Below are 24,917 nucleotides of genomic sequence, written 5' to 3'. Positions count from 1 at the left end.
ACTTATTGAGATACCTTTATATCTCAAAAATTTTTGCCAAAATGGAAACAAAACCAAACCAACTCTAATTAGGTGTATCATGTATAAAACTGAAATTTAAAAAATGTCAGCCCTTATTAAATACTGTCCAGTACCTTAGGTAATAAAGAAAAGAAATGAAGACTCTAGCTACTTTAAAAATCACATACCTAAAAAAGAAATAGAAACACTTTTCAATAAAACAACATAATCTTTATATTCAAGTGTTGATCTTTAAAGGAATCTCACAATCACCTACATTTATTTCAGCAGTGTTATATTTGGTCAAAAGATTTTTTTGGCACCACTTTCACCAGTTTACAGGTCATATAAGAAAATGAACGCAGTTTTCATTTTGTAAATCATTCTGGAAAACAACTTGAAAACTGGAAAAGGCATTTCCTACATTCATTATTTTCTTCATTCACTAGGTCTGATTCTAAATGACTTCTGACTGTTGTAAAAAAAAAAAAAATCAAAAAGACAAAGGCTTGTAGCCCATTAGTATGTGCATTAGAAAGGACTTCAAAGATGAGTGGACACCACTTCTGGAATACCAGATTACTTAGCAGGGAATCAAAATTAACCTGAGTAACTCCTGCAGGTATCTTTGTTTCAAAGAGCATATTCATTCAACAAATATGTACTGGGTCCTATTATGGGCAGGACCCAGAGCTAACTGATCTGTTGGCACATGGATGAATAGTGGAAGCTCTTTCTCCTGCCCTCAGTATGATAGTTTTGGAAGGGACGGATGACTGCAAGGAGCCAATGCCATAGAAATTCTGTATTCTCAGGAGTTAGAGAAAACAGAAGTACTTCCAGTCCTACACTGTGGCTTTATCTTATTACTGATGGAATAATTAATAAATCATTATTTTTATTCACCCTAACTGCTAAAGCAGCTTTCAACAGCAGTTAATAAATCATCTTCATTTTCTATGCTCCTCAACCACCCCCCTTTAAAGCTTTTGAGTTCTTCATTACACATTCTGTGTTAAGTAACCACAGGAGGATTAAATAATGAAGACTAACCAAAGTGCTTAATATGAGTGAATGTATACAATGTGGTAGATACATGCCAATTATAAAATATGTTTTTTACTACATAAAGTTCATTTTATGCTTCCTAATAGAATGCGTCATAAAATTGCTGACTTGGGCTAATAACTCCTTAAATCGCAATATGGACTTCTCAGGTATATCTAATTATTAGCTGAAAACCTGTAGTTGGCTAGATAAAACATTCAATACTGCTAGCTGACTAAAAAAAAAAATCTCCAAAAATAGTATTGTAAATATTCTAAAATTACTATCATGTCTAACCACAATTTATAAAAATAATATAGTTTATTTATGTCAATCATTATTCATCATGTTAACACAGTGTTATAGCCAAATTTAAATAGTTCTGGCATTTGGCAGACTTTTATGAACTAACCAAGGTCAGAATATAAATACATTTTGAAATATGCAGCTCTTCACTATCTTAAAAAGCATGACTAAAAACATTTGATTTGAAAGATTAGGGTGAAAAAAAAAAGAGCCCAAACTTCAAACACACACACACACACACACACACAAAATCATTCTTTTCTTTAAAAATAAAATATCTTTGACAAAATGCATATTTATCCTATTTAAAACAATGAAAGCCTTGCACATATAAAAGACTGGCCTGCCTCTTCACACATAAGAACAAACATTTCTATGAAATCTCATGATTTCCTTTTGGTTATTTTTTCTTCTTTAAGAATTCAGCTTTGTAAGACTTGCCATTTTCTGGCATCATTAAAATCACTTCTGAAACTCTATTTGGACTACTTTTGATCTTCAACTACTAGAAAAGCATCCTGATTAATTCTAAAAGGAGAAAGATCCTTCCACAGATCTCCAGAGAGGTCAATACCTTCCTCAAATATCTGAGGCATAATCCCAACTATCACTTAAAAACGAAGATGCACTGGTAAAGCTGGCTCGGTCTTAGCTGAGGGATGTAGGCTGTCCCAAGTGCTTGGTAAGAGCTCCTATCAATAAAGAATATTTTACCCTAAGTGTGCAATCAAGGGGGAAATTTTTTTTTTGTTGTAACTTTGCTTTATAAAATCCTAACTCTTGCCTTTAGGACTTTTCCTCCCACAGGAATCCGTGTTCATTCACCCAGCTTGCCAGATCCATCTCCTCTGATGGATCTCACTCCTTAAGCCTCCAAGCTCTGCCATCTTCCCAATCTTCCTCCTTTTAAAACTTACTTGTTCTATCTATACAACTCACAAGGAAGAAATGCAAATCACCAACACATGAGAAAGTGTGGATCAAAGAAAAGCAAATTGAAAATATCATATACTGCTTCATCACCTATGAAATTCACAAAGAATCAACAGACTCCATTCATTATATGACACATAAGAGAATAAATGGCTTCTGGAAATTCATTCCTCAAAATGTACTATCTGTTGGCCAATTTATTTCCTCTCTTAAGAATTTAAGAGAAAATCCTACTTACCAGGGTGTGGGCAATAAAAAGTGAGATAGAAATTTACTGGGCAAAGGTGTCTGTCTCAGCATTTTTAATAAAAACAAAAAAGTAGAAATAATCTAAATGTTCAGGTCCAAAGGAATGGTTAAATAATGTTTCGACATGATATATTATGCTAACATAAAATGACACTTGCAAAGAAAATGATTTAAAAAAAGCATATATAGAGTGGTTATAACTGTGGGGGAAATTAACTTAGATACTGGGGTTGGGAAGGGGCAGTATTGACATTACTTAGTGACTGAGTGATAAGACTATAAAGGACTTTTTTTTTTACTCTAGTGTGTGCTTTCAAATTTTTCTTTCCCAAACAGACATGTGTTTATAAAATAACACAATGGAAGATACTTGCTTCAACAAACCTATCCTTTGCTAAGACAAATATCAAAGTATAATATTAAAAACTCTGCTGAACAACTTTATTCATCTACCTTTAAAGCAAGCCTTTAAGAATCAACAAATGGCCAGGCATGGTGGGACGTATGTAATCGCAGCACTTTGTGAGGCCGAGGTGGGTGGATCACTTGAGATCAGGAGTTTGAGACCAGCCTGGCCAATGTGGTAAAATCTTGTCTCTACTAAAAATACAAAAATTAGCTAGGCATGGTGGCAGGTGTCTGTAATCCTAGCTACTCAGGAGGCTGAGGCAGGAGAATTGCCTGAACTCAGGAGGCAGAAGTTGCAGTGAGACAATATCACACCACTGCACTCCAGCCTGGGCAACAGAGCAAGACTCCATGTCAAACAAACAAACAAAACAGTAAAAAGGAAACACTGGTGAAATGAGATTTCGAGACTGGGTACATACCCCTGAGTTTCCCTAATCATGCCATAGGTCTGTTCTCTTGTCTTATGCCCCGATAGAGAGAAATACAGTGAGGAAACACACTCCCCTTTTAGTACGTATTTCCAGTATGTATTACGTGAAAGAGGAACTAGGGACAGACAATAATGACCTAAACAGCAGCTCGGGAAGCTGGACACGCCACCCTCAGTGTAGGCTAGGATCTGGTCTCCTGTCCTATTTCTGAGATCTTCCTGTCACTTAGAAGAATTGAGTGCTCTGAGGGGTCCTTAAGAACACCATTTAATGAGGAAGGATTTCACAGAAATGGAGACACTAGCAATAGCTCGTGGTCTATGGACGGCTTGGGTTCATGTCTCTGCCATAGTCATTTATAGGCCTTTGGAAATCAGTTATTTCCACACCCTTTCTCATAAACTCCTAGCATAGACAAACAGAGACCAGCAACAAAGGCTGTTTCAGAAGGTGGCAACGCTGTTACTAAACCACCCTTTCAGAACTTGGTGTCCTTCATCAGGTTCGTATCCCCTCATCTCCATGCCCTCTCTCACACTAAGTCGCTCATACTAAACACTCCCACACAAGACAGGACATTCTAATTAGCGACCCACATAAAAACACGAAAAATGCAAATGAAAAGTTAATATAATGTGTTCTGAGTGTCACTTGAATGAAGGATGTAGAGCAAGAGTGATGAGAAAGCAGCAGAGCAAATCAGGGACTCGGCTTTTGATAAACTTAAGAGCCAGGCTGAGAAATGCGAGAGCAGAAGGAGTCATTCTAGTCACAAAAGTCAAGTAAACACAAAGGATATGTGTGCTTTTCAATTTTACTATCTCTGTTCTGGATTATCTGCAGGACTGCTCAGCCCTAAAGTACCTAAAGAACTGCCAGAGTATTAATGACAGAAATGAGGGCTGTGACTTTTAAATGCTCTTAAGCCTTAATCTCATTTGGTTTTCTTTCAAGTACCTAATGATCACAGAAGTCTTTATCAGACCTCAGTAGGGGTGGGGCAGTGCTGCCACTTCTCTGGAGCAAAGGAATTAGCTGGTATTGCTTTCTTAGGCAATCCCCTACCCAGCAAAGATGTCCCACCTCCTTCTAGGACGGTCTCAGGTCTCAGCGGGGCTCCTGGCAGTTGGCCTGCCTTTTAGGGCTGAGGAGGAGGAAGGGCCTGCAGTCACCAAGGCACAAGTTCTCAATAGAGTCAAGATTATCACAGGCAGAGTGCGGCCTGGTTCTCAGTATTTCTCAACACCTGAGAAGCAGTTCTCAGCTACTGTGTGTACACTGGGGGCATCTCAGGAAGTCACAGCTCACCAGCCTTATTTGTCATGTGTAAAATGAGTAGTGGGCCTGGAATCCTAATAAATCTAAATTCAACATGAAGCTCTCAAAGAGGCCAAACTCTTAACTGATTTATGCTAACTTTGACTATCAGGTGATGGACTGAGCTCTGATTATAGAATTTATCATAATTATATAATTTTTGCCAAGCCTAAAATAATAATTCTCACTTCTTAAAAACATTCCTCCAAGACAAAACAGATTGAAATTCACTTTACTTGATCTCTCTGCTTAGGAGAATAACTTCAATACTTAAGATAGATAACTCAGCCAGGCATGGTGGCTCACACCTGTAACCCCAACGCTTTGGGAGGCTGAGATGGGAAGATTGCTTCAGTTCAGCAGTTCGAAACCAGCCCGGGAAATATAGTGAAATCCCATCAGTATTGTGTAAATGAAAAAATTCTTTATTAGAAAAAGGAGAAATTAAGATAACTTGACTGTGACCACTCTGAGAAGATGGTATCTGCAGGGATAGGCATATTTGACTGTGAGAAAGAGACAAATTAATTCTTTAACATATATTCTGAAGAAGCTGAAGAAGTATACGCAGTAAGTATATCATTTTAAAGATACTTAAGGTTTTTTTGGAATTTGGTAGAAATCTAAGAAAATCAGAGTTGACTGTAGCACAATAAAATTACAGCTATGTGGGAAGGTCTTTTCGATGAACTGGAAATTTATCCCTTTAAGCACTAAAACTTAATTTTAACTATTTTGGATACCCTTTTGAAACTTCATTATCCACTTTCCTGAATTATTAAACAATATATAGATCAATGCTATCCTGGTTTGATGGCTTTAGGTGGTGACCAGTAACAGCAATAATCACAAGCAGCATTATTTATTGTGTGCCCCTTCGTGCCTGATACCATTCTATCACATTTAAGCCTCAGGGTCCAACACAGTGGGTACTACTATTAACCTCATTTTACAAATGAGGAAAACTAAAGTTCTGAGAGGTTAATTTGCAAAAGGTCACAAAGCTAATGTATGGTAGAGGTCAGATTCAGACCCAGGTTATCCGAGTCCAGAACCATCCTTCTAACCACTACAATGCTCCAAATGGATGGAGCAGAGACAGGTTAAGTGCACTCAAAAAGAAAATCTTCAGAACCTACTTGGGTGGAAAGAATTGCCCGTAGATTGGTGTGATTTTTACATGTATATCTACTTTTAAAACAATCAACCTTTAGCTTAGCTGGCATTCTTCTGTTATCAATGTTGCAATATCAGAAGATCACACACATTTATAATTTTAAAGCAGTCCTTCCAGTCATCACATGTCCCTTGTCTGGGTGCTCTTCTTTCACCCTTCGTATATACAGTAACTCACTCTCTTCTGCTCTCCCTTCCTTCTTCTTCCTAACTTTTCTTCATAAAGAATGTTTATCCGAATGATTACAAATGCTTCTGCTTCTTGAGAGATCTTTATAAAGAGAACACAATGTCCTATCAAACTTTCCCTGGGTGTCTTTACAAAGAAGAAGCCTTCTAAACTATGCCACTGTTAAGTTTTTAAACTTTACTATAATTGACTTAAAAACTACTTTGATCCATGGTTGGCTGAAAAAAAAAAAACTAGTATAAGGTCAAATTTATAATAATGCAGAATTGTATGTTTTTTATACTCTCTATTAGGGTTTGCACATAATAAACATGGATAATTTATACAATTCTTTGGAGTTTTATTTAGGAGACAAGCCATGTAGGGGACAGTAAGCAACACTCACAGAGGATTGGGGATTCCCTTTGCAACTCAGTTCTGCTACTAAGGGGTGATGTGACTTCCAGAACAATCTTTGTGTCTTGGTTGCCTCTACTGTAAAATGAATGAGCTATTCTCAGTTCTCATTCAGATGCAATACTTTATGACTTGGAGCACATACTTAGTTTTAAAATCTGAGATTTAAAGTTATCATGGCATAATTTGCAGAATTTGTGTAAAGGGCCTTTTAAGAGATTGAGCAGTGGGGGGTGGGGATAAGACATAGTTCAATTACTGAACACCAAGCAAGGAACTAGGCTAAGAATACTGAGAGAAAAGTCAAGACTTACTTTCCTCAAAGGGAGAATCTCTTCCCTAAACTACCAAACATAGGTATCTTATTTATTATTTTCATTTACTTGGGGAGAGAGAGGCTGTTTTGCCACTCATTTCACAGTATCCCTGCAGCCCACAGTGGCTGTTCCTATTCTGACTAATCAAAACTTCTTTGACAAACACACACACGTTTATAAAGAAAGAAATTTAAAAGACCACAGGTGCTTGACAGGGTTAGTGGGTATAACCAGGTTCCAGTGCAATTCTGATCTACCCCTTGTATTTAGCCCTCATCCCTCACACAGATCTGCAGGTATTCCTCCCCTCTGACCTTGGGACACATGCTTAAAATTCTCTTCAATAAAAAATTTGTACCACCACAGCTTATGAAATAATCTGATTCAAATATGTAAGTTCTTCAATGAATTCCAACAAATTCAGTTCTCATACAAATGCACTTTGTGTAATACTAGGATAAATTTTTCAAGATGGTTTAGTTTATTAGCTCACCTAAGGAGTACAGATGCATTCGTTTGAAAATACATTTTAAAAAACCTCTTTTCACACTTTTAAATAGGTTCTAAGTCTCATATACATAAACAGCTCCTTTATGTGAATCCTACTTGCCTGATAAGAGGAAAACAGAATACTCTTCTCAGAGAAATTATCAATAGCTTACATACAGAAAAGGAAGCTGAACATAATTAACTACCCATTTATATATACATATACATATATATATTTTTTGTTTTTGCTTTTATATATTAACAGCCAGCACCTACTCCAGTACTTACACTGTTGAAAACTTATCTACTTGTTAAGGAGAGAAACCTTTGCAAACACTCCATGTCCTTCCTGCTCTGGGGAAGGGTCCCTGGGTGAGGCAATCCCACACTGGCCTATATTTGGTAGGGAATGTGTCACAGCACAGTGGCACAGGCAGGCAACCGAAGGATGCTGAAGCTTCTTGGGCCAGTTCTCCAAATCATGGCTTTTATTATTTTATAAATATTATTTTCCACACCAGAACTACCATACAAATAAACTGGAAAGTTAATTGTCAAATAAAAGTCAGATTATTCTCACAACTGATCTTTACCAAAAGAGTAAACTGTTAAGAGTTAACATAAATTATAGGCTATATACCTAAGGCTAGTGTAACATAGAATAAATATATATATTAACTCTTAGCAATCAATATAAAAATGTTCTTTAAATTCATGATTATACAAATAGGTCTGGAATAAAATACTAAAGTCTTGTTTAGAGAACTGAGAGAAGACAACTGTGACCCCACAGGTACAGGGTCCTAAAGCCTTACATGACAAATCTAAGGCTGCCAGTCTGTATATACCCCCAATCCCCACTTAGGTTGGTGAGGATTCCAGTCCAAGAAGAAAGGAGTCCCCTCTGACAATCTGACTGTCTTTAGCTCCAGCCCCTATTATTCAGGCCTCCCCATAATTCCAGAAAACAAACAAAAAAAATCATCCTCCAAATTGGATTAAGGCCTTAATCCCAAAGGACAGAACAGGCCAATTGCGGAAGTAGGTAAAAATGATTTCTGATTAAAAAAAAAAGTAAATGGATGATTTTTCTAAAACTTCCATGCTGCTATTTTAACTTTTGTGCTTATTATTCTAACACTGCTTTTTAAAGCTAAGGATAACTTGAGTTCAATTTTAAGATCAAACTCATGAAAATAAATATACACTATGTATGTATCATAAATCTCAGAGAAATCCCAGAGTTAATTTATGAAATTTTAACAGGGGTGAACGAAGGAAGATCTTAATTCTAATTTGAAGTTTTACATCAGATTTACCATCCATCAAATTAGCAGAAAGCATTTAACATTTTTTGTGAAGCATTCTGTACAATGACCTATTTGAAATTAACAGAGTATCTCCCCTAAGACAAAAAGTTGTTAAAAATCCACTATAGTACTAATAACATAATTGTGTCATAGATATAAAAAATAGTATTCACTGACTTTGAACCAAGTACAAAATAAGAGGTTGACTCAAATTACAGTAGAAGTTTCCAACACGTTAGACTTGCCTGCACTTTCTAAATTTTAACTATAAGTGTTAGTGCATTCAGATGTGATAGAGAACCTAAGCATAAAGAGAATTAGAAAATACAGAAACAGGCCAGGTGTGGTGGCTCACACCTGTAATCCCAGCACTTTAAGAGGCTGGTGGGTGGATCACTTGAGGTCAGGAGTTCATGACCAGCCTGACCAACATGGTGAAAACCCGTCTCTACTAAAAATACAAAAATTACCTGGGCATTGTGTCACGTGCCTGTAATCCCAGCTACTTGGGAGGCTGAGGCAGGAGAATCTCTTGAACCTGGGAGGCAGAGGTTGCAGTGCGCTGAGATCGCACCACTGCACTCCAGCCTGGGTGACAGAGCCAGACTCTGTCTCAAAAAAAAAAAAAAGAAAGAAAAGGAAAGGAAAGGAAAGACAAGACAAGACAAGACAGAAATGTTAAAGAACAAAACCAAGGCAAATATCCACTGACTTAAAACAAAAAGTCCATAGTGGTACTTGAAACTGAATCCAAATATGTAAAGTTAAAGTCTAGTGCCCTATTAACAATGGACAACCACTCTTGCCTGTCTAAAGCCAAATATTTACAGCACAGTTTTTAGAACAGCATCATTTTTCATCTTTTTTTTTGTTTTTTTCTTGGTTTACAAAGAAATACATCTACCTGAACTAATCTGATGGAAAAATCATAAGATATTTCTTCCCGTTAGCCTTTGACTAAATGCTGAAGCTAATTACGCTGGCTCTTGGGGTTTTCACAGCAACAAGGAATTTTAAAGAACACTGTTAGTTCCACTACTTTATGCAAGACTGAGCAGTTTCAGAACATCTAGGTGCTAAGATGTTAGACAGAGGCTACATAAATCTCGTTTACATGGTTAATTAAGACCTTGTGATTTAGGGACACAGACAACATGGATCTACCAGGGATGGATATGCACACAATTAACATGCTGTCCTGAGGAGACTGCTACTGCCCCAACTGTTTCTGCTCTGAATGCACTTGTAATCACTGTTGGTGAGTACCAACAGCTTAACATCTATGTATCTTTAGTATTAAAATCTTTTCCTTGGACAACTGGGATTTTGTACTAACTGGTAGCTCATATGGATTTAAAGGCATGAAATGTATGAATTACACTGCTCAAATTGAACAGAAACACAAGCACATACAGATCATCTGGGGTTAACTTCCTATGATTTTGGTTGGATATTTTTAAAGAATCTGGAAGGATTTGGTAAGAGGTAGAGCTTTGTTCCATCTTCCTGATTTGGCGACACTGGCAGGATTTCATGGAGAAAGAAAACTGCTAGACAGTTGTTCTAGAGAGTGGAATCCATTCCCCCAATATGGGAGGGTTCTGTCCCTGAGGAGGGGGGATCTCAAAAAAGCAGATATGCCGATGGACTGTGGAAGGAAGCTACCTGCGCAGGAAGTATGAAGGCATTCTTCCTAGAGTAAACTGAAAGGGATCCAAGTCCACTTTAACTTGCTCAATTACAGCTTAACCAAATTCAGCTGGTCTTATATTATAAAGTCAAATCCTATGACAATCCTGCTGCCTTCATTCTGCAGCCACTTAAGCTAAATACCTCTTTACCACCTCAAAAATGTGTTTACTCTATGAAAATGGGATCGGGGACTTCCCCTCCTCATTACCTGTGAAAATACAATATTTATTTTCACAGACTGTATTATTTTTTTAAATGGCAAAAATATTACTTCCACTCATAATCTATTTTAGAAAACTGAACCAAGATTTGGAATGACAGGCTTTTAATGTGGTTCCTACAGCTTTTATATGTAAAACCCAGGCTGGCACCGCTTCACACAGGGAAGTAGCTCAGGGAGGAGGCATGTCCACAGACAGTGTGGTGACCGGTGACTGGGGGGAAGTTCGGACCTCGGGCTTCAAGTCCTGACTCATCACTAACTGGTTCTGGAGCTCTGGGCCCTTCAACTTTCATCTTGAAAATGACAGCCTGAAATGACTTTATGGTCCCCTTCAGCGTTAAACTGGTCATGACCTAATCACATATTACAAGTTCTATCTGAAAATTACGAGAAGGAAATTAGGAAAGACGTATCAAAGTCCATGTTTATCCTGGATAAACATTGTCAACATTGTGTTGCTGTGGAGGCAAACCTGTTGCATCACATGGAATACCCTATTTCTTACTGTGCACTAGAAATACAAGAGGCAGCAGACTGGCCTTTTATATTTTCATTTTTTAAAAAAGCAAACGATAGTATCCCTAGATGTTGGGAAGTTCTGAAGTTTCACCTTCACGGTCTCAAAGTACACACAGAATGCCACCTGGCAGACAAGGGCCACGTGGCTGAACCTGGGGGATGCTGGCTGGCTATCAGAACCTTTTCATCACGCGTGAAGCTCCACTTTAAAGTCACGTCCCCAAGCCTTACCAGGAAGCTGATTAGTGCTGTCGCTGTTACCGGTGGGGCGATTAACCGTGTAGCAGCCAGAGAAGGTGGTTTGTGTATTACCTGCCCATGTATGTATACCTGCCTCCTATGGCTTGTGCTCACCAGAGTAAGAGCATGCAAGTTAAAAGCAACGAGATTCGACCTTAGATCTTATAGATCTAAGATCTTATAGATATGGCCACATCTACTACGATATTGAAAACAGGAAACGAAAGGGCTTTTGACACAGCACCTGGTGGAAGGGGCAAACCTGCATCTCCCCATACACTGTAATGTTGCAGTCTTCGGAGTTTCAAAGGCTTGCCGTTTCTCTCTGAAAAACATGGCCCGTGGGGAAGGATTTCTGGCGAGGCCCACTTACCTCTTTGATCTTTGCCCTCTTCTCACGGATGGCGGCGTCGGCGGGCTCCCGGTTCTCCACCCCGATGGGGGGCACGAAGTCCACCGGGGGCAGGCCTCTGAACGGCGCCTTGTCACGCAGCTGGTCCTGGGCCACCTTCTCCTTCTCCAGCAGGATGTCTCTTTGGATCTCCTCAGGCAGCTTCTGCAGGGTCTCCTTGGCTTCCCTGAGAGCCCGCTCGTGGTTTTCGCGGATCCTGGCCAAGTTGTCCTCCACGGCGGCCGCCGGGTCCCCGGGCGCACCCTCCTCGCGGCGCCGGGCTCGCCCCTCGGCCGCGTCCTCCGCGTGCGGCGCCCCGGGCCCGGGCTTGTGGTCGGCGGCCGGCTGCAGGGCGGGGCTGGAGTGGAACAGGACCCCGCTGAGCAGCTTGGAGGAGTCCGGCAGAAAGAAGATCGCCCCGAAGCAGAGCGTGATGAAGGCGCTGAACACCAGCAGCAGCACGAACTTCTCCGTCAGGCGGAGCGCGGCGGGGCCCGACCCCTTCCTGCCGCCGCCGCCGAGCCCCCCGCCCAGGCCGCCGCCCGCAGGGCTGCTGAAGAGCGGCAACAGGCCCCCTACGGGCATCGCTCCGGCTGTCCAGTGGCCCGGCGCCGCGCCGCTCAGCAGCCAAACTTCGCCGCCGCTGGGCGTCAGCGGCTGTGGGGCTGGGTCCTGCGCATCCAGGCCGCCCGACCCCCTCGGCTGGGCTGCGGGTCTCCCCTGGGGGAACAACTCCACACCGGCTCTGCTCCCCGGGACGGCTCCTCGGGCACACAGGCACTCGCGACAGACCGCTGGCTGCAGCCCCTGCGGGGAGAAGAAAACAGTAAAGCGTAGTAATTAGGACGAGGATGATAAAGTTTCCAGCGGGTCTCCGCCCTCCAACGCCTAGATAGCCGCCAGGACCGCACCCCCTGAGCGAAGTCCTGTCCAGCTCCGGGCTCCGCCCTCGCAGCCCACGCTTCGGACTTGGGGTGAAGTTTTCAGGTCCCGGGGGAAGGGGCGGGGAGTCCCGCACAGGCCTGGGGCAGGGCCGCGCGCGAGCACCTCGGGGAGGGGCAGCGCACCTCTGGGCAGGAGGGGCGCAGCGTGGGCGGGGAACCCGTCAACTTTGCCCGCTGCCCATCTCCGCGCTGACACTGCTGTCTCTTTCTCCTAGGCTGGGCTGAGCGCCCTGCCCCACTGCCCCGCAGCCCCGGCGCGGCTCAGGTGGGCGAGCGCGCCGACCTGCGGACGAGTGGCAGCGAGCAGAGCAACACGCTGCCCTCCGCCGCGGCCCCGCGAGCGCTAATCTCACTGCCGGTCTCGGGGCGGTAGGAAACGAGGGCGGTGACGCGACCGGAGAGTGACGGCGCGGCGGGCCAATCACGCGCCACCCAGGGTCCCGCGGGGGCGGGGCCGAGGCGAGGAGGGGGCTGCGCAGGGCGGGGAGTTTACGGGAAGCTCAGCCTCGTTAGGGCCCGGCCGGCGGCGGGGAGGTCGCGGGGCCGGGAGGTGCGAGGTAGGCGGGAGCCGCAGTGAGGCGGGCGGTTGAACCCATGGCTGAGGCCCAGCGCCGAGAAGCGGCAGGCGGAGTTCGGGATCCGGGGAGTTTATCCTGCGCCGGCCTCGGCCCCGGGTCCCCGGGGTGGTTGACCCTCGACTGCCCCGGGAGGCGCCTGGGCTGGCGCGGGACCTCCCTGCCTCCTCCTCCGACCCGCGCGGGGCGGTGGGGGGCGCTCCCGAGGGGGTCCCGGGAAAAGAGGGGTCTCACAGGGGATCCCTGGCACTGGGTCGTTCTGAAACACGACTTTACTCCAGTTACCCTCTTTTTATCCAAGGCCGGGATTCCCCAGGTGCCCGGTAGCAGTTAAACCCCGAGTCCCTGGGTTAGGGGAGCCGTGACCCTAGGAGCTTCTGAGCCCTCTGGTCTAACATCCTTTTACATCCTAAGAGAAATCGTTCTGTTCTTGCTTGGGACTTTTTTCGTATGCGCCTTCTCCTCCTCCAAAACCCAAAAACCCCAAAAAACTTGTTTGCCTCTCCCACCTACCCCTACTTTCACTATTCATTTACCTCATAGCAGTTGGTCAAATTTTCCATTCGAAGACGAGTTTTATGCTGCGGTAGCTTCAAGCAGTAAGTCGAGCGTTGTGTTGAAATTGCCTCTTGGATCCGACTACTTCCAGCGAAGTGAGGACTTGGTCCAATAGAAATTATTTTCCAAAATGTTTTCGTAATTCCCCCGTTGCTCCACAAATACAGGGTTATCAGAGAGGAAAACGTTGACTGACTTCCCATTTCTGAAAGCTGGTTTGTAGTCGCCTAATTTCATCCTCACCCTTCTCTGGAACCTTGACGTTAGTTCTGTGTGTGCTTAAGACAAAGAAAACAGCTGGCACCTTTCAAGAAGGTGCCTCCAATACAGTTGTTTTCAGGTGTTAAACTGTATGAGAAAATAGGAAAGTAATCACAAACCCTTACCAGTTTTTATTTAATTATTATCATTTGTCATCTACTTGTTTTGAGTCAATCATACGCTCAGTGTTCTTGTTAATAGGAAATTATTGTTTGATAAAGCTGGTTTTATGGCTTGGTTATTTGGGTACCTGCTATGAAATTCTATGCCCAGAAGAGTGCAGCATATCCAAGCAGGGTAATAAGTTCAGAAGGACTGAAAAAGAAAACAAGAATGATTTTTTTTTAAATGATAGAAAGGCAATTTTTATTTCAAACGATTATACATTTGTAGATTGTGCATAAGCTGCAAACTTTGAATGACTGTGAAATAATATTTTTCTAACAACATCCTTAAAACTAAGTTACCTCTTGAATAGATAGATAAATAGGAACTGTTGTTAACTACCCTAAACGCTAATCTCTTTATGATCATCCTTTCTTGGAATGATTTATTATTTTAAAAATTATGTTTCAAGAATGGAATTATAGCCCCATAAATATTTGGAAGCTTCATTTAGAATTAATATTATTAATTCCACTTTTAAGTGTATGATAAAATGGTGATGAAGAAAAGTTATAACTTAATTCTATTTCTGATACTTTAATTTTGATACCAAATCAGTTTGGGCATTTAACCTCTGTAGTGGAAACATTCAAAATTTAGTAAGGGGGTTTAAGGATTTTTTTTTTCCCCTAAAAACTTTATGTTGTTTCTAAATCTTTTAAAGTAACTACTCTTTTTAAGTTCATCATTATGAAGCTTATTTTAAGATTTTTTTTTATTTTCTGTATTTCATATATGACAGGGTTATTATACTTGCAGCCTGGCTTTTATAATGTATTAAAGAAGGAGTTAATATGGGTGGTTGATTATAGGTACATATTAAAGGGTATCTGTGTACATTAGGTAGGACAAGAATTATATGGGAACACTGATATTTGGGCCAGAGCAAACTTGAAAAATTCACAAAAAAAGTATCCGAAGAAGCATACCAATCAAATTAACTATGCATCGTCTTTAAAATAACAACATAAAGCCCTGTGTGCCCATGGTAAGGGAGGAGTAGAAAATAGGCAACAAGTAAAAATGTGCATTTTGTAGAAGCAAAATCTGACACTTTCCTCTGATTTCAGTACTGTAAAGCACTTGACATTCTACCATTGAAAAAAGTACTTTGTACCCTGCGATCAAAGTAAAGGTGATTGGTTCTTGTTCTTCAAGTAACAAAACCTTGACTTTGTCCCTTAAATCTGGACTCCCTAGCCACATCTACCTGAAGGTAATGTTGCCGTCTTTATGAATGCAATTATAGTGCTGAAAATGCTGTTTTTCTCATTACAGATGGTCTAATGTAAACCTAGGAACCTTAGTAATTTTGTGGATTTTTTTTTTTTTTTTAATAATTGCTGTGTTTTTTTAATTTGGCCAGCTAGTCCTTTTGAAGTATGACTCCCTTGTAATTTTTGCAGGTTTGCTTGCAAACTTAATTCTTACATTTGCCTTTTTCAATACTTATCTCTCTGTGTATTTCTTTGATAAGTTGTAAATTTTTGCCTTTCAAGATTGTATCTGTAGAATCAACTAATTTTTTAAAAACCTGGTCATCAGTGATACCCCAAAATGCTACAAAGAAATCCCCTAATAAATTTTGTTGCTTAGATTTTTCTGCTTTCAAAAAAAGTTACCAAAAGGTAGATTTAATTTTTATATTAACATGCCTAAAATCAAATATAATAATAATTATGACAGAGTTGTGGAGGAAAAATTGGCAATTTTTTTTATAAAACTGGTAAATTTATATATTTTTTTAAATTATAAGTTCTCAAAAATTAAAATGCAAAAGCATTTCTTAGTACGAAGTTTCTAGGCAGTACTAGTTAAAGTTTATGGAAGAATCCTTTTGAGGATATTTGTTCTCTTTAAATAAAACATAATCTAATAAAAAATGAATTTAATCTACATGTATAGTAATAAACGTATAAATAATGACTGAAGTTCTCCAACAAGTTAGATTTCTAATAAAATCTTTTAATAAGAGATTTTTTAATTGTCTTCAAATTTTAGGTTAGAATAGGTCCTTGCTCTTATTTAAAAAAACATCTGAATATAATATGTAAAAAATGATTCATTGTGAATATTAATCTTGAAGTTTCAATACTTAGTGGACTTAAAATGTGATGAGTTTGAGATACTTAGCCTGACTCTTAGATTATAAACAGTTTTTGAACATTCATTGAGATCATTAGGTTCTACAGTTTTCTCCAAATATTAAATTTGTGTGATATATTCCACCATGAAAATACTGTAATATCTTCAACAGTGACCAACAAGAAATGAAAATATCAAGTGTTAACAAAGTACCACCTGTTTTATATTTTTATTATTAAAATTTGTATATATATTCACCAAGAAATTGACTTCAGTAAGTCAGCATTATAAATAGTTTACTTAGGTAATTATAGAGCTATTTTTAAATTTCATAGGTATTCATGGGGTAGAACAAATTACTATAAGAAGGAAGGAAATTTAGATTTGTGAAACTTTTCAGTTACTACAGAGCTATATATAATGTGCTATTAAGTACATTTTATTAAGTGTATATAGCTTCATCACTTCTCTCTCAAAAAGAGTGTTTTTCTCTCTGGTAGGAATGTAAAATGGTGCAGCTGCTTTGGAAAACAGTGTGGCACTTCCTCAAAAGGATAAATATAGAGTTACCATATGATCCAACAATTCCACTCCTAGATTCCATTACACTCAAGAGAAATGAAAATACATGTGCACACACAAATCTGTACATGAATGTCCATAACAGCATTATTTATAATAGCCAAATGATGGAAACCAACATAAATGTCCATCAACTAAGTGGATGAACAAATGTTGTGTATCCATACAATAATTATTATTCAGCAATAAAAAAGAATGAAGTGTTGACACATACTACAATATGCATGAACCTTGAAAGCATTATACTAAGTTAAAGATGTCAGATACGAAACACCACATAGGGTATACTTATATTTATATAAAATGTCTAAAAAAGGTAAATCTATAGAAACATAAAGTAGATTAGTGATTGCCTTGGGCTAGAGGGATAGGAGGATGAAGGGTGGTCACCATAAGGGTATAAGATTTCTTTTGGAGGTGCTAACAATGTTCCAGAATTTACTGTGGGGATGGCTGCGTGACTTTGTGGATATACTAAAAACGTATTGAATTGTACTTTAAACAGGTGATTTTTATGACATGTGAATTATATTTCAGTAAAGCTATTACCAAAATAATGTTTTCCTTTCAGAACTGTTTTATAAGAATCTTTCTCAAGAACCATGGAATATCTTACTAAAAATATATAAAAATAACTAGATGAAGTTGACATTATACTAAATAGGATTATTAAATTTTAAAGTCCAAAAAATACTAAGAGGATAAAGTCAAGAAACATTTTCAAAACACAGAAGAAAATGCTATCGTTTCTCAGCTTGAGAAATATGTATTTTTGTTTAGTAGTCAAACCAAGGGAATTTTTTAAAGTTATGAATCACTTCTATGCTGTACGCTCATTCCTATTAAGTAAAACATAGGCAAGTAATATCATTCATATTTTTGATGTGTGGAAAATTACTATTAAATTAAATGTACCTCACAGCACTGTACTGACCATGATGTTTCAGGAGAACTTAACTTGTTTGTAGTTGGCAGCTTTTTTTTCTTTTTCTTTTTTGACAGAGTTTTGCTCTTGTCGTTTAGGCTGCTGTGCAATGGCACGATCTCAGCTCACTGTAACCTCCACCTTCTGGGTTCAAGCAATTCTCCTGCCTCAGCCTCCTGAGTAGCTGGGGTTACAGACTCCCGCCACCATGCCCAGCTAATTTTTTGTATTTTTAGTAGAGATAGGGATTTCACCATGTTGGTCAGGCTGGTCTTGAACTCCTGACTTTAGGTGATTCACCTGTCTTGGCCTCCCAAAGTGCTGGGATTACAGTCGTGAGCCATCGCGCCCTGCTGGCAGCTTTTAAACTTAAACAAAATGATGCAGAGGCAAGAAAGCTGGATTGGGAATCAGAATATCTGTTTTTAAAACTGGCTATGAGTTTTACAATTGAAACACTGAGCCTCAATTTCTTCTGTGAAATAACGGGGACTCCTAACTGAAAAATTTGTTGTGAAGATCAAAATAGATATATGTGTACTACTGCAGAACGCTGTACAACTGTAAGGTGTTGGAATAACTCTTAATAATTATGAATAATTAAGATAAATAATTGGGTACAGTGGCTGATGCCTGTAATCCCAGCATTTTGGGAGGCCTAGGCAAGACAATCACTTGAGGCCAAAAGTTCAAGATCAGCCTAGGCGACTCAGTGAGACCTTCTCTCTATGAAAAATAACATTAGCTGGGGTAATGGTGTGTGCTGGTAGTCCCAGCTTAGGTATCTGGGGTAGGAGGATTGCTTGAGCCCAGGAGTTTGAGATTACAGTTAGCTATGATTATGCCACTGCACTCTAGCCTGGAGGAGAGTAAGACGGTCTAAAACAAACAAAAAACGATGTTAATAACACTAATATTATTTGTTAACATTCGGTATTGTTGTTGGAGAACCTAGCATTAAAATTCCAGGCCAGGCACAGTGGCTCATGCCTGTAATCTAGCACTTTCAGAGGCCAAGGTGGGTGGATCAGCTGAGGTCAGTAGTTTGAGACCAGCCTGGCCAACATGGTGAAACTCGTCTCTACTAAAAGTACAAAAATTAGCTGGGTGTGGTGGCTGGTGCCTATAATCCCAGCTACTTGAGAGGCTGAGGCAGGTGAATTGCTTGAACCTGGGAGGCGGAGGTTCAAGTGAGCCAAGATTGCACCACTTTAAAGGGATAAAAATTTTTTTTCTCTCTCTCTTTTACCCTCACTCTTGTTCTTACTCTCCCTCCAAGATCCTGAACTTAAAAAGTTAAAATATTTTGAAGAACTTATTATTCTGTTTTCTAAAGAAATCATGAATATTTAATAAGACATTATCAAATTTATAGAACCTATAACTGACTCATTCATGTTCAGTTAATCTCATCAAAATAGAAACTATTTTCTTGCATGCATTTGAGAGCTAATATCAGTATATTCTGAGAAATTATCTATTCTGCTTTCATATAGTATTCCCCATTTAACTTATATTTCTTCTAAATTTACTTTTTACTTTGTTGTATATTCTTATTGCAAGCATAATACATAGATATAAATACAATTTAGAATATATAGACTAGCAAAAAATTTTAAAAACCTTAAAATTCTTACAGTAATAAATTGTACATGTCTTAACAGCATAATTGTGCTGTCTTTCAATATGTTCAAATAAATATTGTTTCTGGATTTCCTCCTCCTCCCTCCATCCCTTAAAAAATTATTTGTAATGAGTAGTATCTGTCTTTCTTGCGTGACATGGAAAGCAGATGGAGACGCATAATGCTTTTGCTAAATCTCTAAACGTTCTCATTTTTGAAAAACAAGAACCAGTGGCAAATGAAAGAAATTTTATCACTGATTTCTTCTTTCTAATCAGTGGAGTTTTCTGTTTACTCTGACCACCTATTTCTTTGCTCTTACTTGATGCCAAATCATTGCAATGTGATTTGGGGAAATAAAAGATATTATCAAAAGAAAAATCAGTTATTCATACCTCATATAAATAATTTAATATATTTTATATCTGTCATATATATGTGTGTATATATATATATATATACATATATCCAAAAATATTTAAACACAAAGATTTAAAATTGCTAAACCATTCAAGTGCAATTTCTTTTTCAAACCATAGAAGCATAGAATAATCTGAACTAGTCCAAGCAGACTTCTCTTAGCATCAGTTCTTCTTTATATGTGCCTGTGCTGCTTTTCTTAGTAGATTAAAATTATGCAAACCTTGTTTGGTTGATTAGAAGATGTAGCTACTCTCCAATTTCTGTTGTGGTTTGCTTTATCCTTGGTTAGAAGTTTTTAGTTAAATGTAAAATGTTCAGTTGTTTTTTGTTGTTTTGTTTTGTCTTGCCTGTCACATACTAAAGCCAGTGAGAAGAACCTGGCACATTAGTTATTTACACTTCTCAAAATAGATTTATTGTTAATTTCTCCTTTCAGTGTTACTGTTCTTTAAAAGAGATAAAGATTTAATTCTGGTCACTGCCCTACAGGAGCCTTATAGGACATTTTAGTTGACCAGTCTTTAAGTAAAAACAGAGTTCTTTTTCATTTCATAAGTACTTTGCTGTTTATATATTTCCTGTAGCAAATAAGGGACTCAGAAATCTGAAATGCAAAGATAAAATTATTTTCAGTAGTTTTCAGAAGCAGTTATTGAGAAATGAAACACTATAACAATGAGTCGAAATTAGGATACATAGTAAACAGAACACATATTCATTTATATTCTCATTTTCTTCGTTTAGTATATGAGGAAGGGATGCATAAACTGTTTTTGAAGTAAATTATTTTGTGTGTGTGTATGTGTTGTATCTCTAAGATGTTTTGTCTAAAACTTCATTTGTAGCTCCTAAAGTTATCTCAGTATTCTTTCTTAAAAGGAGATCTTTTTTTTTTTAACTGTCCTTCCTGCCCACCAACCTGCTTAGAGTCTATGGTTCATAATTTCAACAAGTACTTGCCAATATCTCAAGCCCTTTTCTACTTCATCTTTTTTTTTTTTTTTTTGTCCAAACCTCTAACTTTAGGAAACACAACGTTGGCTTTTTCAGTACCTGCACCCTAGCAGCCCAGGCCTTAGTAGAAAAAGTACAGTGTGGCAGATTGATTCCATCGGGTTTCAAATCTGACTTCAAATCATCCTAAACACTGTCTGGCAAGCCCCTTGTGCCTATTTGGTTTATTTACCTTCCCATTCAACAAGACACTTTCAGACTTTCTCCATTCTCTTCTATTCTCTCCAACCCAGTGGTTGTCGCAAGAGAGTAGGGGTATGGTGGGAGGAGCAATTATGCCTCCTACCCCTCAGTGACATTTGGCAATACCTGAAGACAGTTTTGACTGTCACTGTTTGGGGTGGGCAGGAGTGCCACTGAAATCTAATGGGTAAAAGCCAAGGATGCTGCTCAACATCCTACAAGTCCCAGGATATTCCCACACAGTATAGAATTGTCTGGTCCGTGATGTCAGTATGCCAAGATGAGAAACCCTACTCTAGCACCTTCATGCTCGGCAGATGCCTTCTTTTCTTTACAGAGAAATAGCAGCTAGCTTTTGGGAACTCTCTCATCTTTTCTATTTCTAACACAAAACGCTCACGTTTTTCGGCACTCAGCCTCACATCTTGTTATGATAGAGTGACTGTCCCCTTCTCCTGACTGAGGCTAACTCTACCACCCATGCATTGGACTTCAAAACCTCTCACTTTCTCTGTAACATTATACTATTTTTATCCATTTTTGTTCATGTATATTCTATCTTGCCTTTTATATTCACCCTTTTGACTATAAAACAATACAAGTTCTTCAACTAGACAAAACAAAACAAAAAAGACTTTTTTTCTTTCAGGTACTGCCCTGTCCTCCTCTCTCTTCACAGCCACATTTCTCCAAGTGGTTGTTAATGATAGCAGCTGTCTACAATTCCTCCCCTCTCATTAACTGCTCAACCTGCTCCAGTCTGGCTTCTGGTCCTACCACTCCATTAAAATAGCAATAATGAAAGTCACCAATGACCCTCATGTTGTGAATGCCTGAGGTGTTTTTAAATCTTCCTTTGACTTCATGTCGCAGTAGCATTCAACAATGTTTATCTCTCTCTGCTTTTCGAAACAGTCTTCCCTTGATTTCTGCAAGACATAATCTCTTGGTTTTCAACTTCTCTGTTCAGTTATTTTGTTTCAGATGGATTCTTCCTCTTCCTATCCTTTAAGTGTAGGAATTTCCTTAATGCTCGGTCCTGGAACTTCACATCTTCTCAATTTTCACTGTCTTCCTAACTAATGCCATTCAAACCCATTGCTTTAGTGAGTACATATATACAAGGTATTTTCAAATTAATATTTCTGTTTCAGACTTGGAGTTTCAGGTCCATATGTCCAGTTACCTACTTCTTTTTTTGTATGTCTCAAAACATCTCAATTTCAAAGTATCTCTAATAGCCATCTGCCTCTTTTCTTAGATGCTCCTCCTTCCAATACCCCCGTTTCTCTTGAAACATGTTTATGGTCTTCTGTGTACATAGTAGGACCTCCAAAGTGACCTCAGTTTTTGTCTATTTTCCAAGCCTGGTCATTCAGAAAAGTAGGGATTGTTATAAGGGAGCTTATTTGGGAATTTGTGAGGGGTCTTTCCCTGTGCCCTCATCCAAATTCTTTTGGAATGGTTCTTACACAGTTGAGTATTATTTTCATGTGAGAACTAGATAGATTAATACTGAAATGTGGCAGCCAAAAGTGGATTTATGTTGGGAGTAGTGAGTGTCTGGTTTTGGTTTTGGTTTGCAAAATAAGAGGTGCTGTTAACCCAGTAACTAAAAGTTCCTAGGTTTTAGTTCATACCATGAGACAAAAATTTATATATCTGAATTTGATAATCTCTTTAAGATTTTTAAAGCCATCAAAAACACTAACTTCTACCCATAGTCATTGAATTGTTGAATTCTTCACTGGTAGTGGCAACATTGTCTCCCAGAGCTTTATACCCTGTTGGGCACTTGAGCTCAGGTGACCAAGGAAGATAATTTAATTACCATTTAGTCATTGTATCTCATAAATGTCTACATTATCTTCCCAAAAAAATAAGGAAATTTTCATGGCTTTATGTAACACCCTACTTTCTGATTCCAAATTCTTTTGGTTAAGATGCTTTTGATTGGAAATAACAGAAAAGAATACTGGTTTCCTTCAGTAAAAAGAAAGAAAGAAATTTATTAGAAGGATATTAAGAGGATACATAGACTTGTGGAATCAGCATATGACTACTATTCCCTTAAATGAGGTTGTTATGCTGCTAGAAGAAACTAGTATGATTTGCAAATTTATAACCCAGGTAGCCTCAGGGCATCAATTATAAGGTAAAACCCAGGAGGAGAAGGCTTAGACATCAAAAGATTGTAGGACTCCCCCAGTTTACGTCAGTAGCAATTACCTATACTCCTATAAGAATAGAATTTTAGAGTGTAAGGCCAGAGATGGAGAAATGTTTTAGATTAGGCTGAACTTACCAATATGAGTTCACTTACCAGGGATTCCTGATGCCATGTGATAGTGAGAAGTTGGTCTGGTTAACACTAACTTGAACTTACATATGAACTTCAGGTGTCGCAAATGCAAATAAGTGGGAGATTGAAATCTTGGATTTGATTTATCATAGGTGTCCTGCCCCTGATCCAAAAATGTATCCCTAAAGCAGGCCCAGAAAACATTCCATTCACTAGGGCTTTTGAGATATACATTGTAATCAAAGCTCTGACATATTGCAAAAAGAGTATACTGGTTGTTCTTTGCAGGTTGTTTTGAGAAGCTGAAATAGAATCGACTTCTTGATTTCAGTAGAAATAGGGGGTACCTGAGACGGAAGAAGCCAGGTTGGGTCACTTATCAATGAAGGAATAAATGGTGGGCCTGGTCACCATAATGGCAACAGGGTATGAAACGGGATGACTACAGAAATCTCTAACAGGGACTAATGGATCATGGAATTCTCAGGGTTGAAATAGAACATTCCATTAAGACCACATTTGATTTTACTATTCAAAAACCAAGTCTGGTGAACAGAATTATTTTCTGTATACTCTATAGTAGAATATCATATATATGTTTTATTAGTGGTAGTTAATTCTAAAATGTATCCTTTAGACTATAGAATACATATCACATCTCCCTTTCTAGAGGGAGAAAGGATATAACCTGGAGACTGTAGATTTGTGACTAAATAGAATAACTGATGAGATTTATGATTACCTTCATTTGGAAAAGGAATGTGCTTTTGTAATAAAGGTTGAATATCCCTTATCTAAAATGCTTGGGACCAGAAGTGCTTCAGATTTTTTTTTTTTTTTTTTAATTTTGGATATTTGTATATACATAATGAGATATCTTAGTTATGACACCCAAGTCTAAACATGAAATTCATTTACATTTCATATATACCCTACATACATAGGCCTAAGTAATTTTATGTAATACTTTAAGTAATTTTGTCTATGTTCTGACTATGACCAGTCTCATGAGGTCAGATTTTCCACTTGTGAGGGTAAAATTTTCTACTTGTGGCATCATGTTCAGGTACTGAAAGAGTTTTGAATTTTGGAGCATTTCGGATTTTAGATTTTTGGATGAAGAATGCTCAACCTGTACAAGTAATACATATATTAGTAGGAACAATCTTTTGGGCAGTGTAATTTTGAGAAGGATATGAGTGAATGTTGTGGTATATGTTTGCCATTTTATTTCTGACTGTCTAGCATTTAACAATGTTGTTGTTGTGTACTGTGCTCTCTATTTGGAAGCATTCCCCAGTGAATATAGTCTGGGAAATATAAATGCTTCATCTCCCACTACTGACATGAAGGTGTCAGATCCTCTCTCTCCCCATACTCATAGAAGCCAAGGCTTGGGTGCATCACCTGATCAATTAGACACCGCTACCAGGGATTGTAAATTGAAGAAGGACATAAATGAAGACACGATTAGGATTCATCTTTGGTAGTACAGTGGCATGATGCTTGTAGCGTCAGGGGTCCTGGCCAGATGATTCTTATCCAAAGACACTGTGATTTTCAGGCATTGTGCTCCAGCATCCTTTGATTCGAGGAGTTCTTGATTTTCTCCTCCGGTTTCTTGCTTTTAGATAATCAG

The 24,917-nt window shown here is 38.9% G+C and overlaps 1 protein-coding gene and 1 long non-coding RNA gene across 2 annotated transcripts in view; one reads left to right on the top strand and one right to left on the bottom strand.

Annotated features, from left to right (window-relative positions):
* MAN1A1 (mannosidase alpha class 1A member 1) overlaps window positions 1-12,926 on the bottom strand; it is a 178,272-nt gene extending 165,346 nt beyond the window's left edge. The window contains exons 1-2 of the mRNA XM_012450064.2: window positions 12,705-12,926; window positions 11,620-12,444 (exon numbers count right to left, since the gene is read on the bottom strand). Of these exons, the coding sequence (XP_012305487.1) occupies window positions 11,620-12,222 (603 nt within the window). The 5' untranslated portion in view covers window positions 12,223-12,444; window positions 12,705-12,926. The remainder of the gene's footprint in view (window positions 1-11,619; window positions 12,445-12,704) is intronic.
* Window positions 12,927-13,082: 156 nt separating this feature from the next.
* LOC135268334 (uncharacterized) overlaps window positions 13,083-24,917 on the top strand; it is a 115,087-nt gene continuing 103,252 nt past the window's right edge. Inside the window, exon 1 of the long non-coding RNA XR_010336624.1 lies at window positions 13,083-13,138. This is a non-coding gene — a long non-coding RNA (uncharacterized LOC135268334). The remainder of the gene's footprint in view (window positions 13,139-24,917) is intronic.

Source organism: Aotus nancymaae, unplaced genomic scaffold, assembly GCF_030222135.1.
Source record: "Aotus nancymaae isolate 86718 unplaced genomic scaffold, 86718_ANA_hifiasm-v0.15.2.pri h1tg000040l, whole genome shotgun sequence".
Classification (NCBI taxonomy): domain Eukaryota; kingdom Metazoa; phylum Chordata; class Mammalia; order Primates; family Aotidae; genus Aotus; species Aotus nancymaae.
This window is presented reverse-complemented; position numbering and strand designations above follow the sequence as displayed.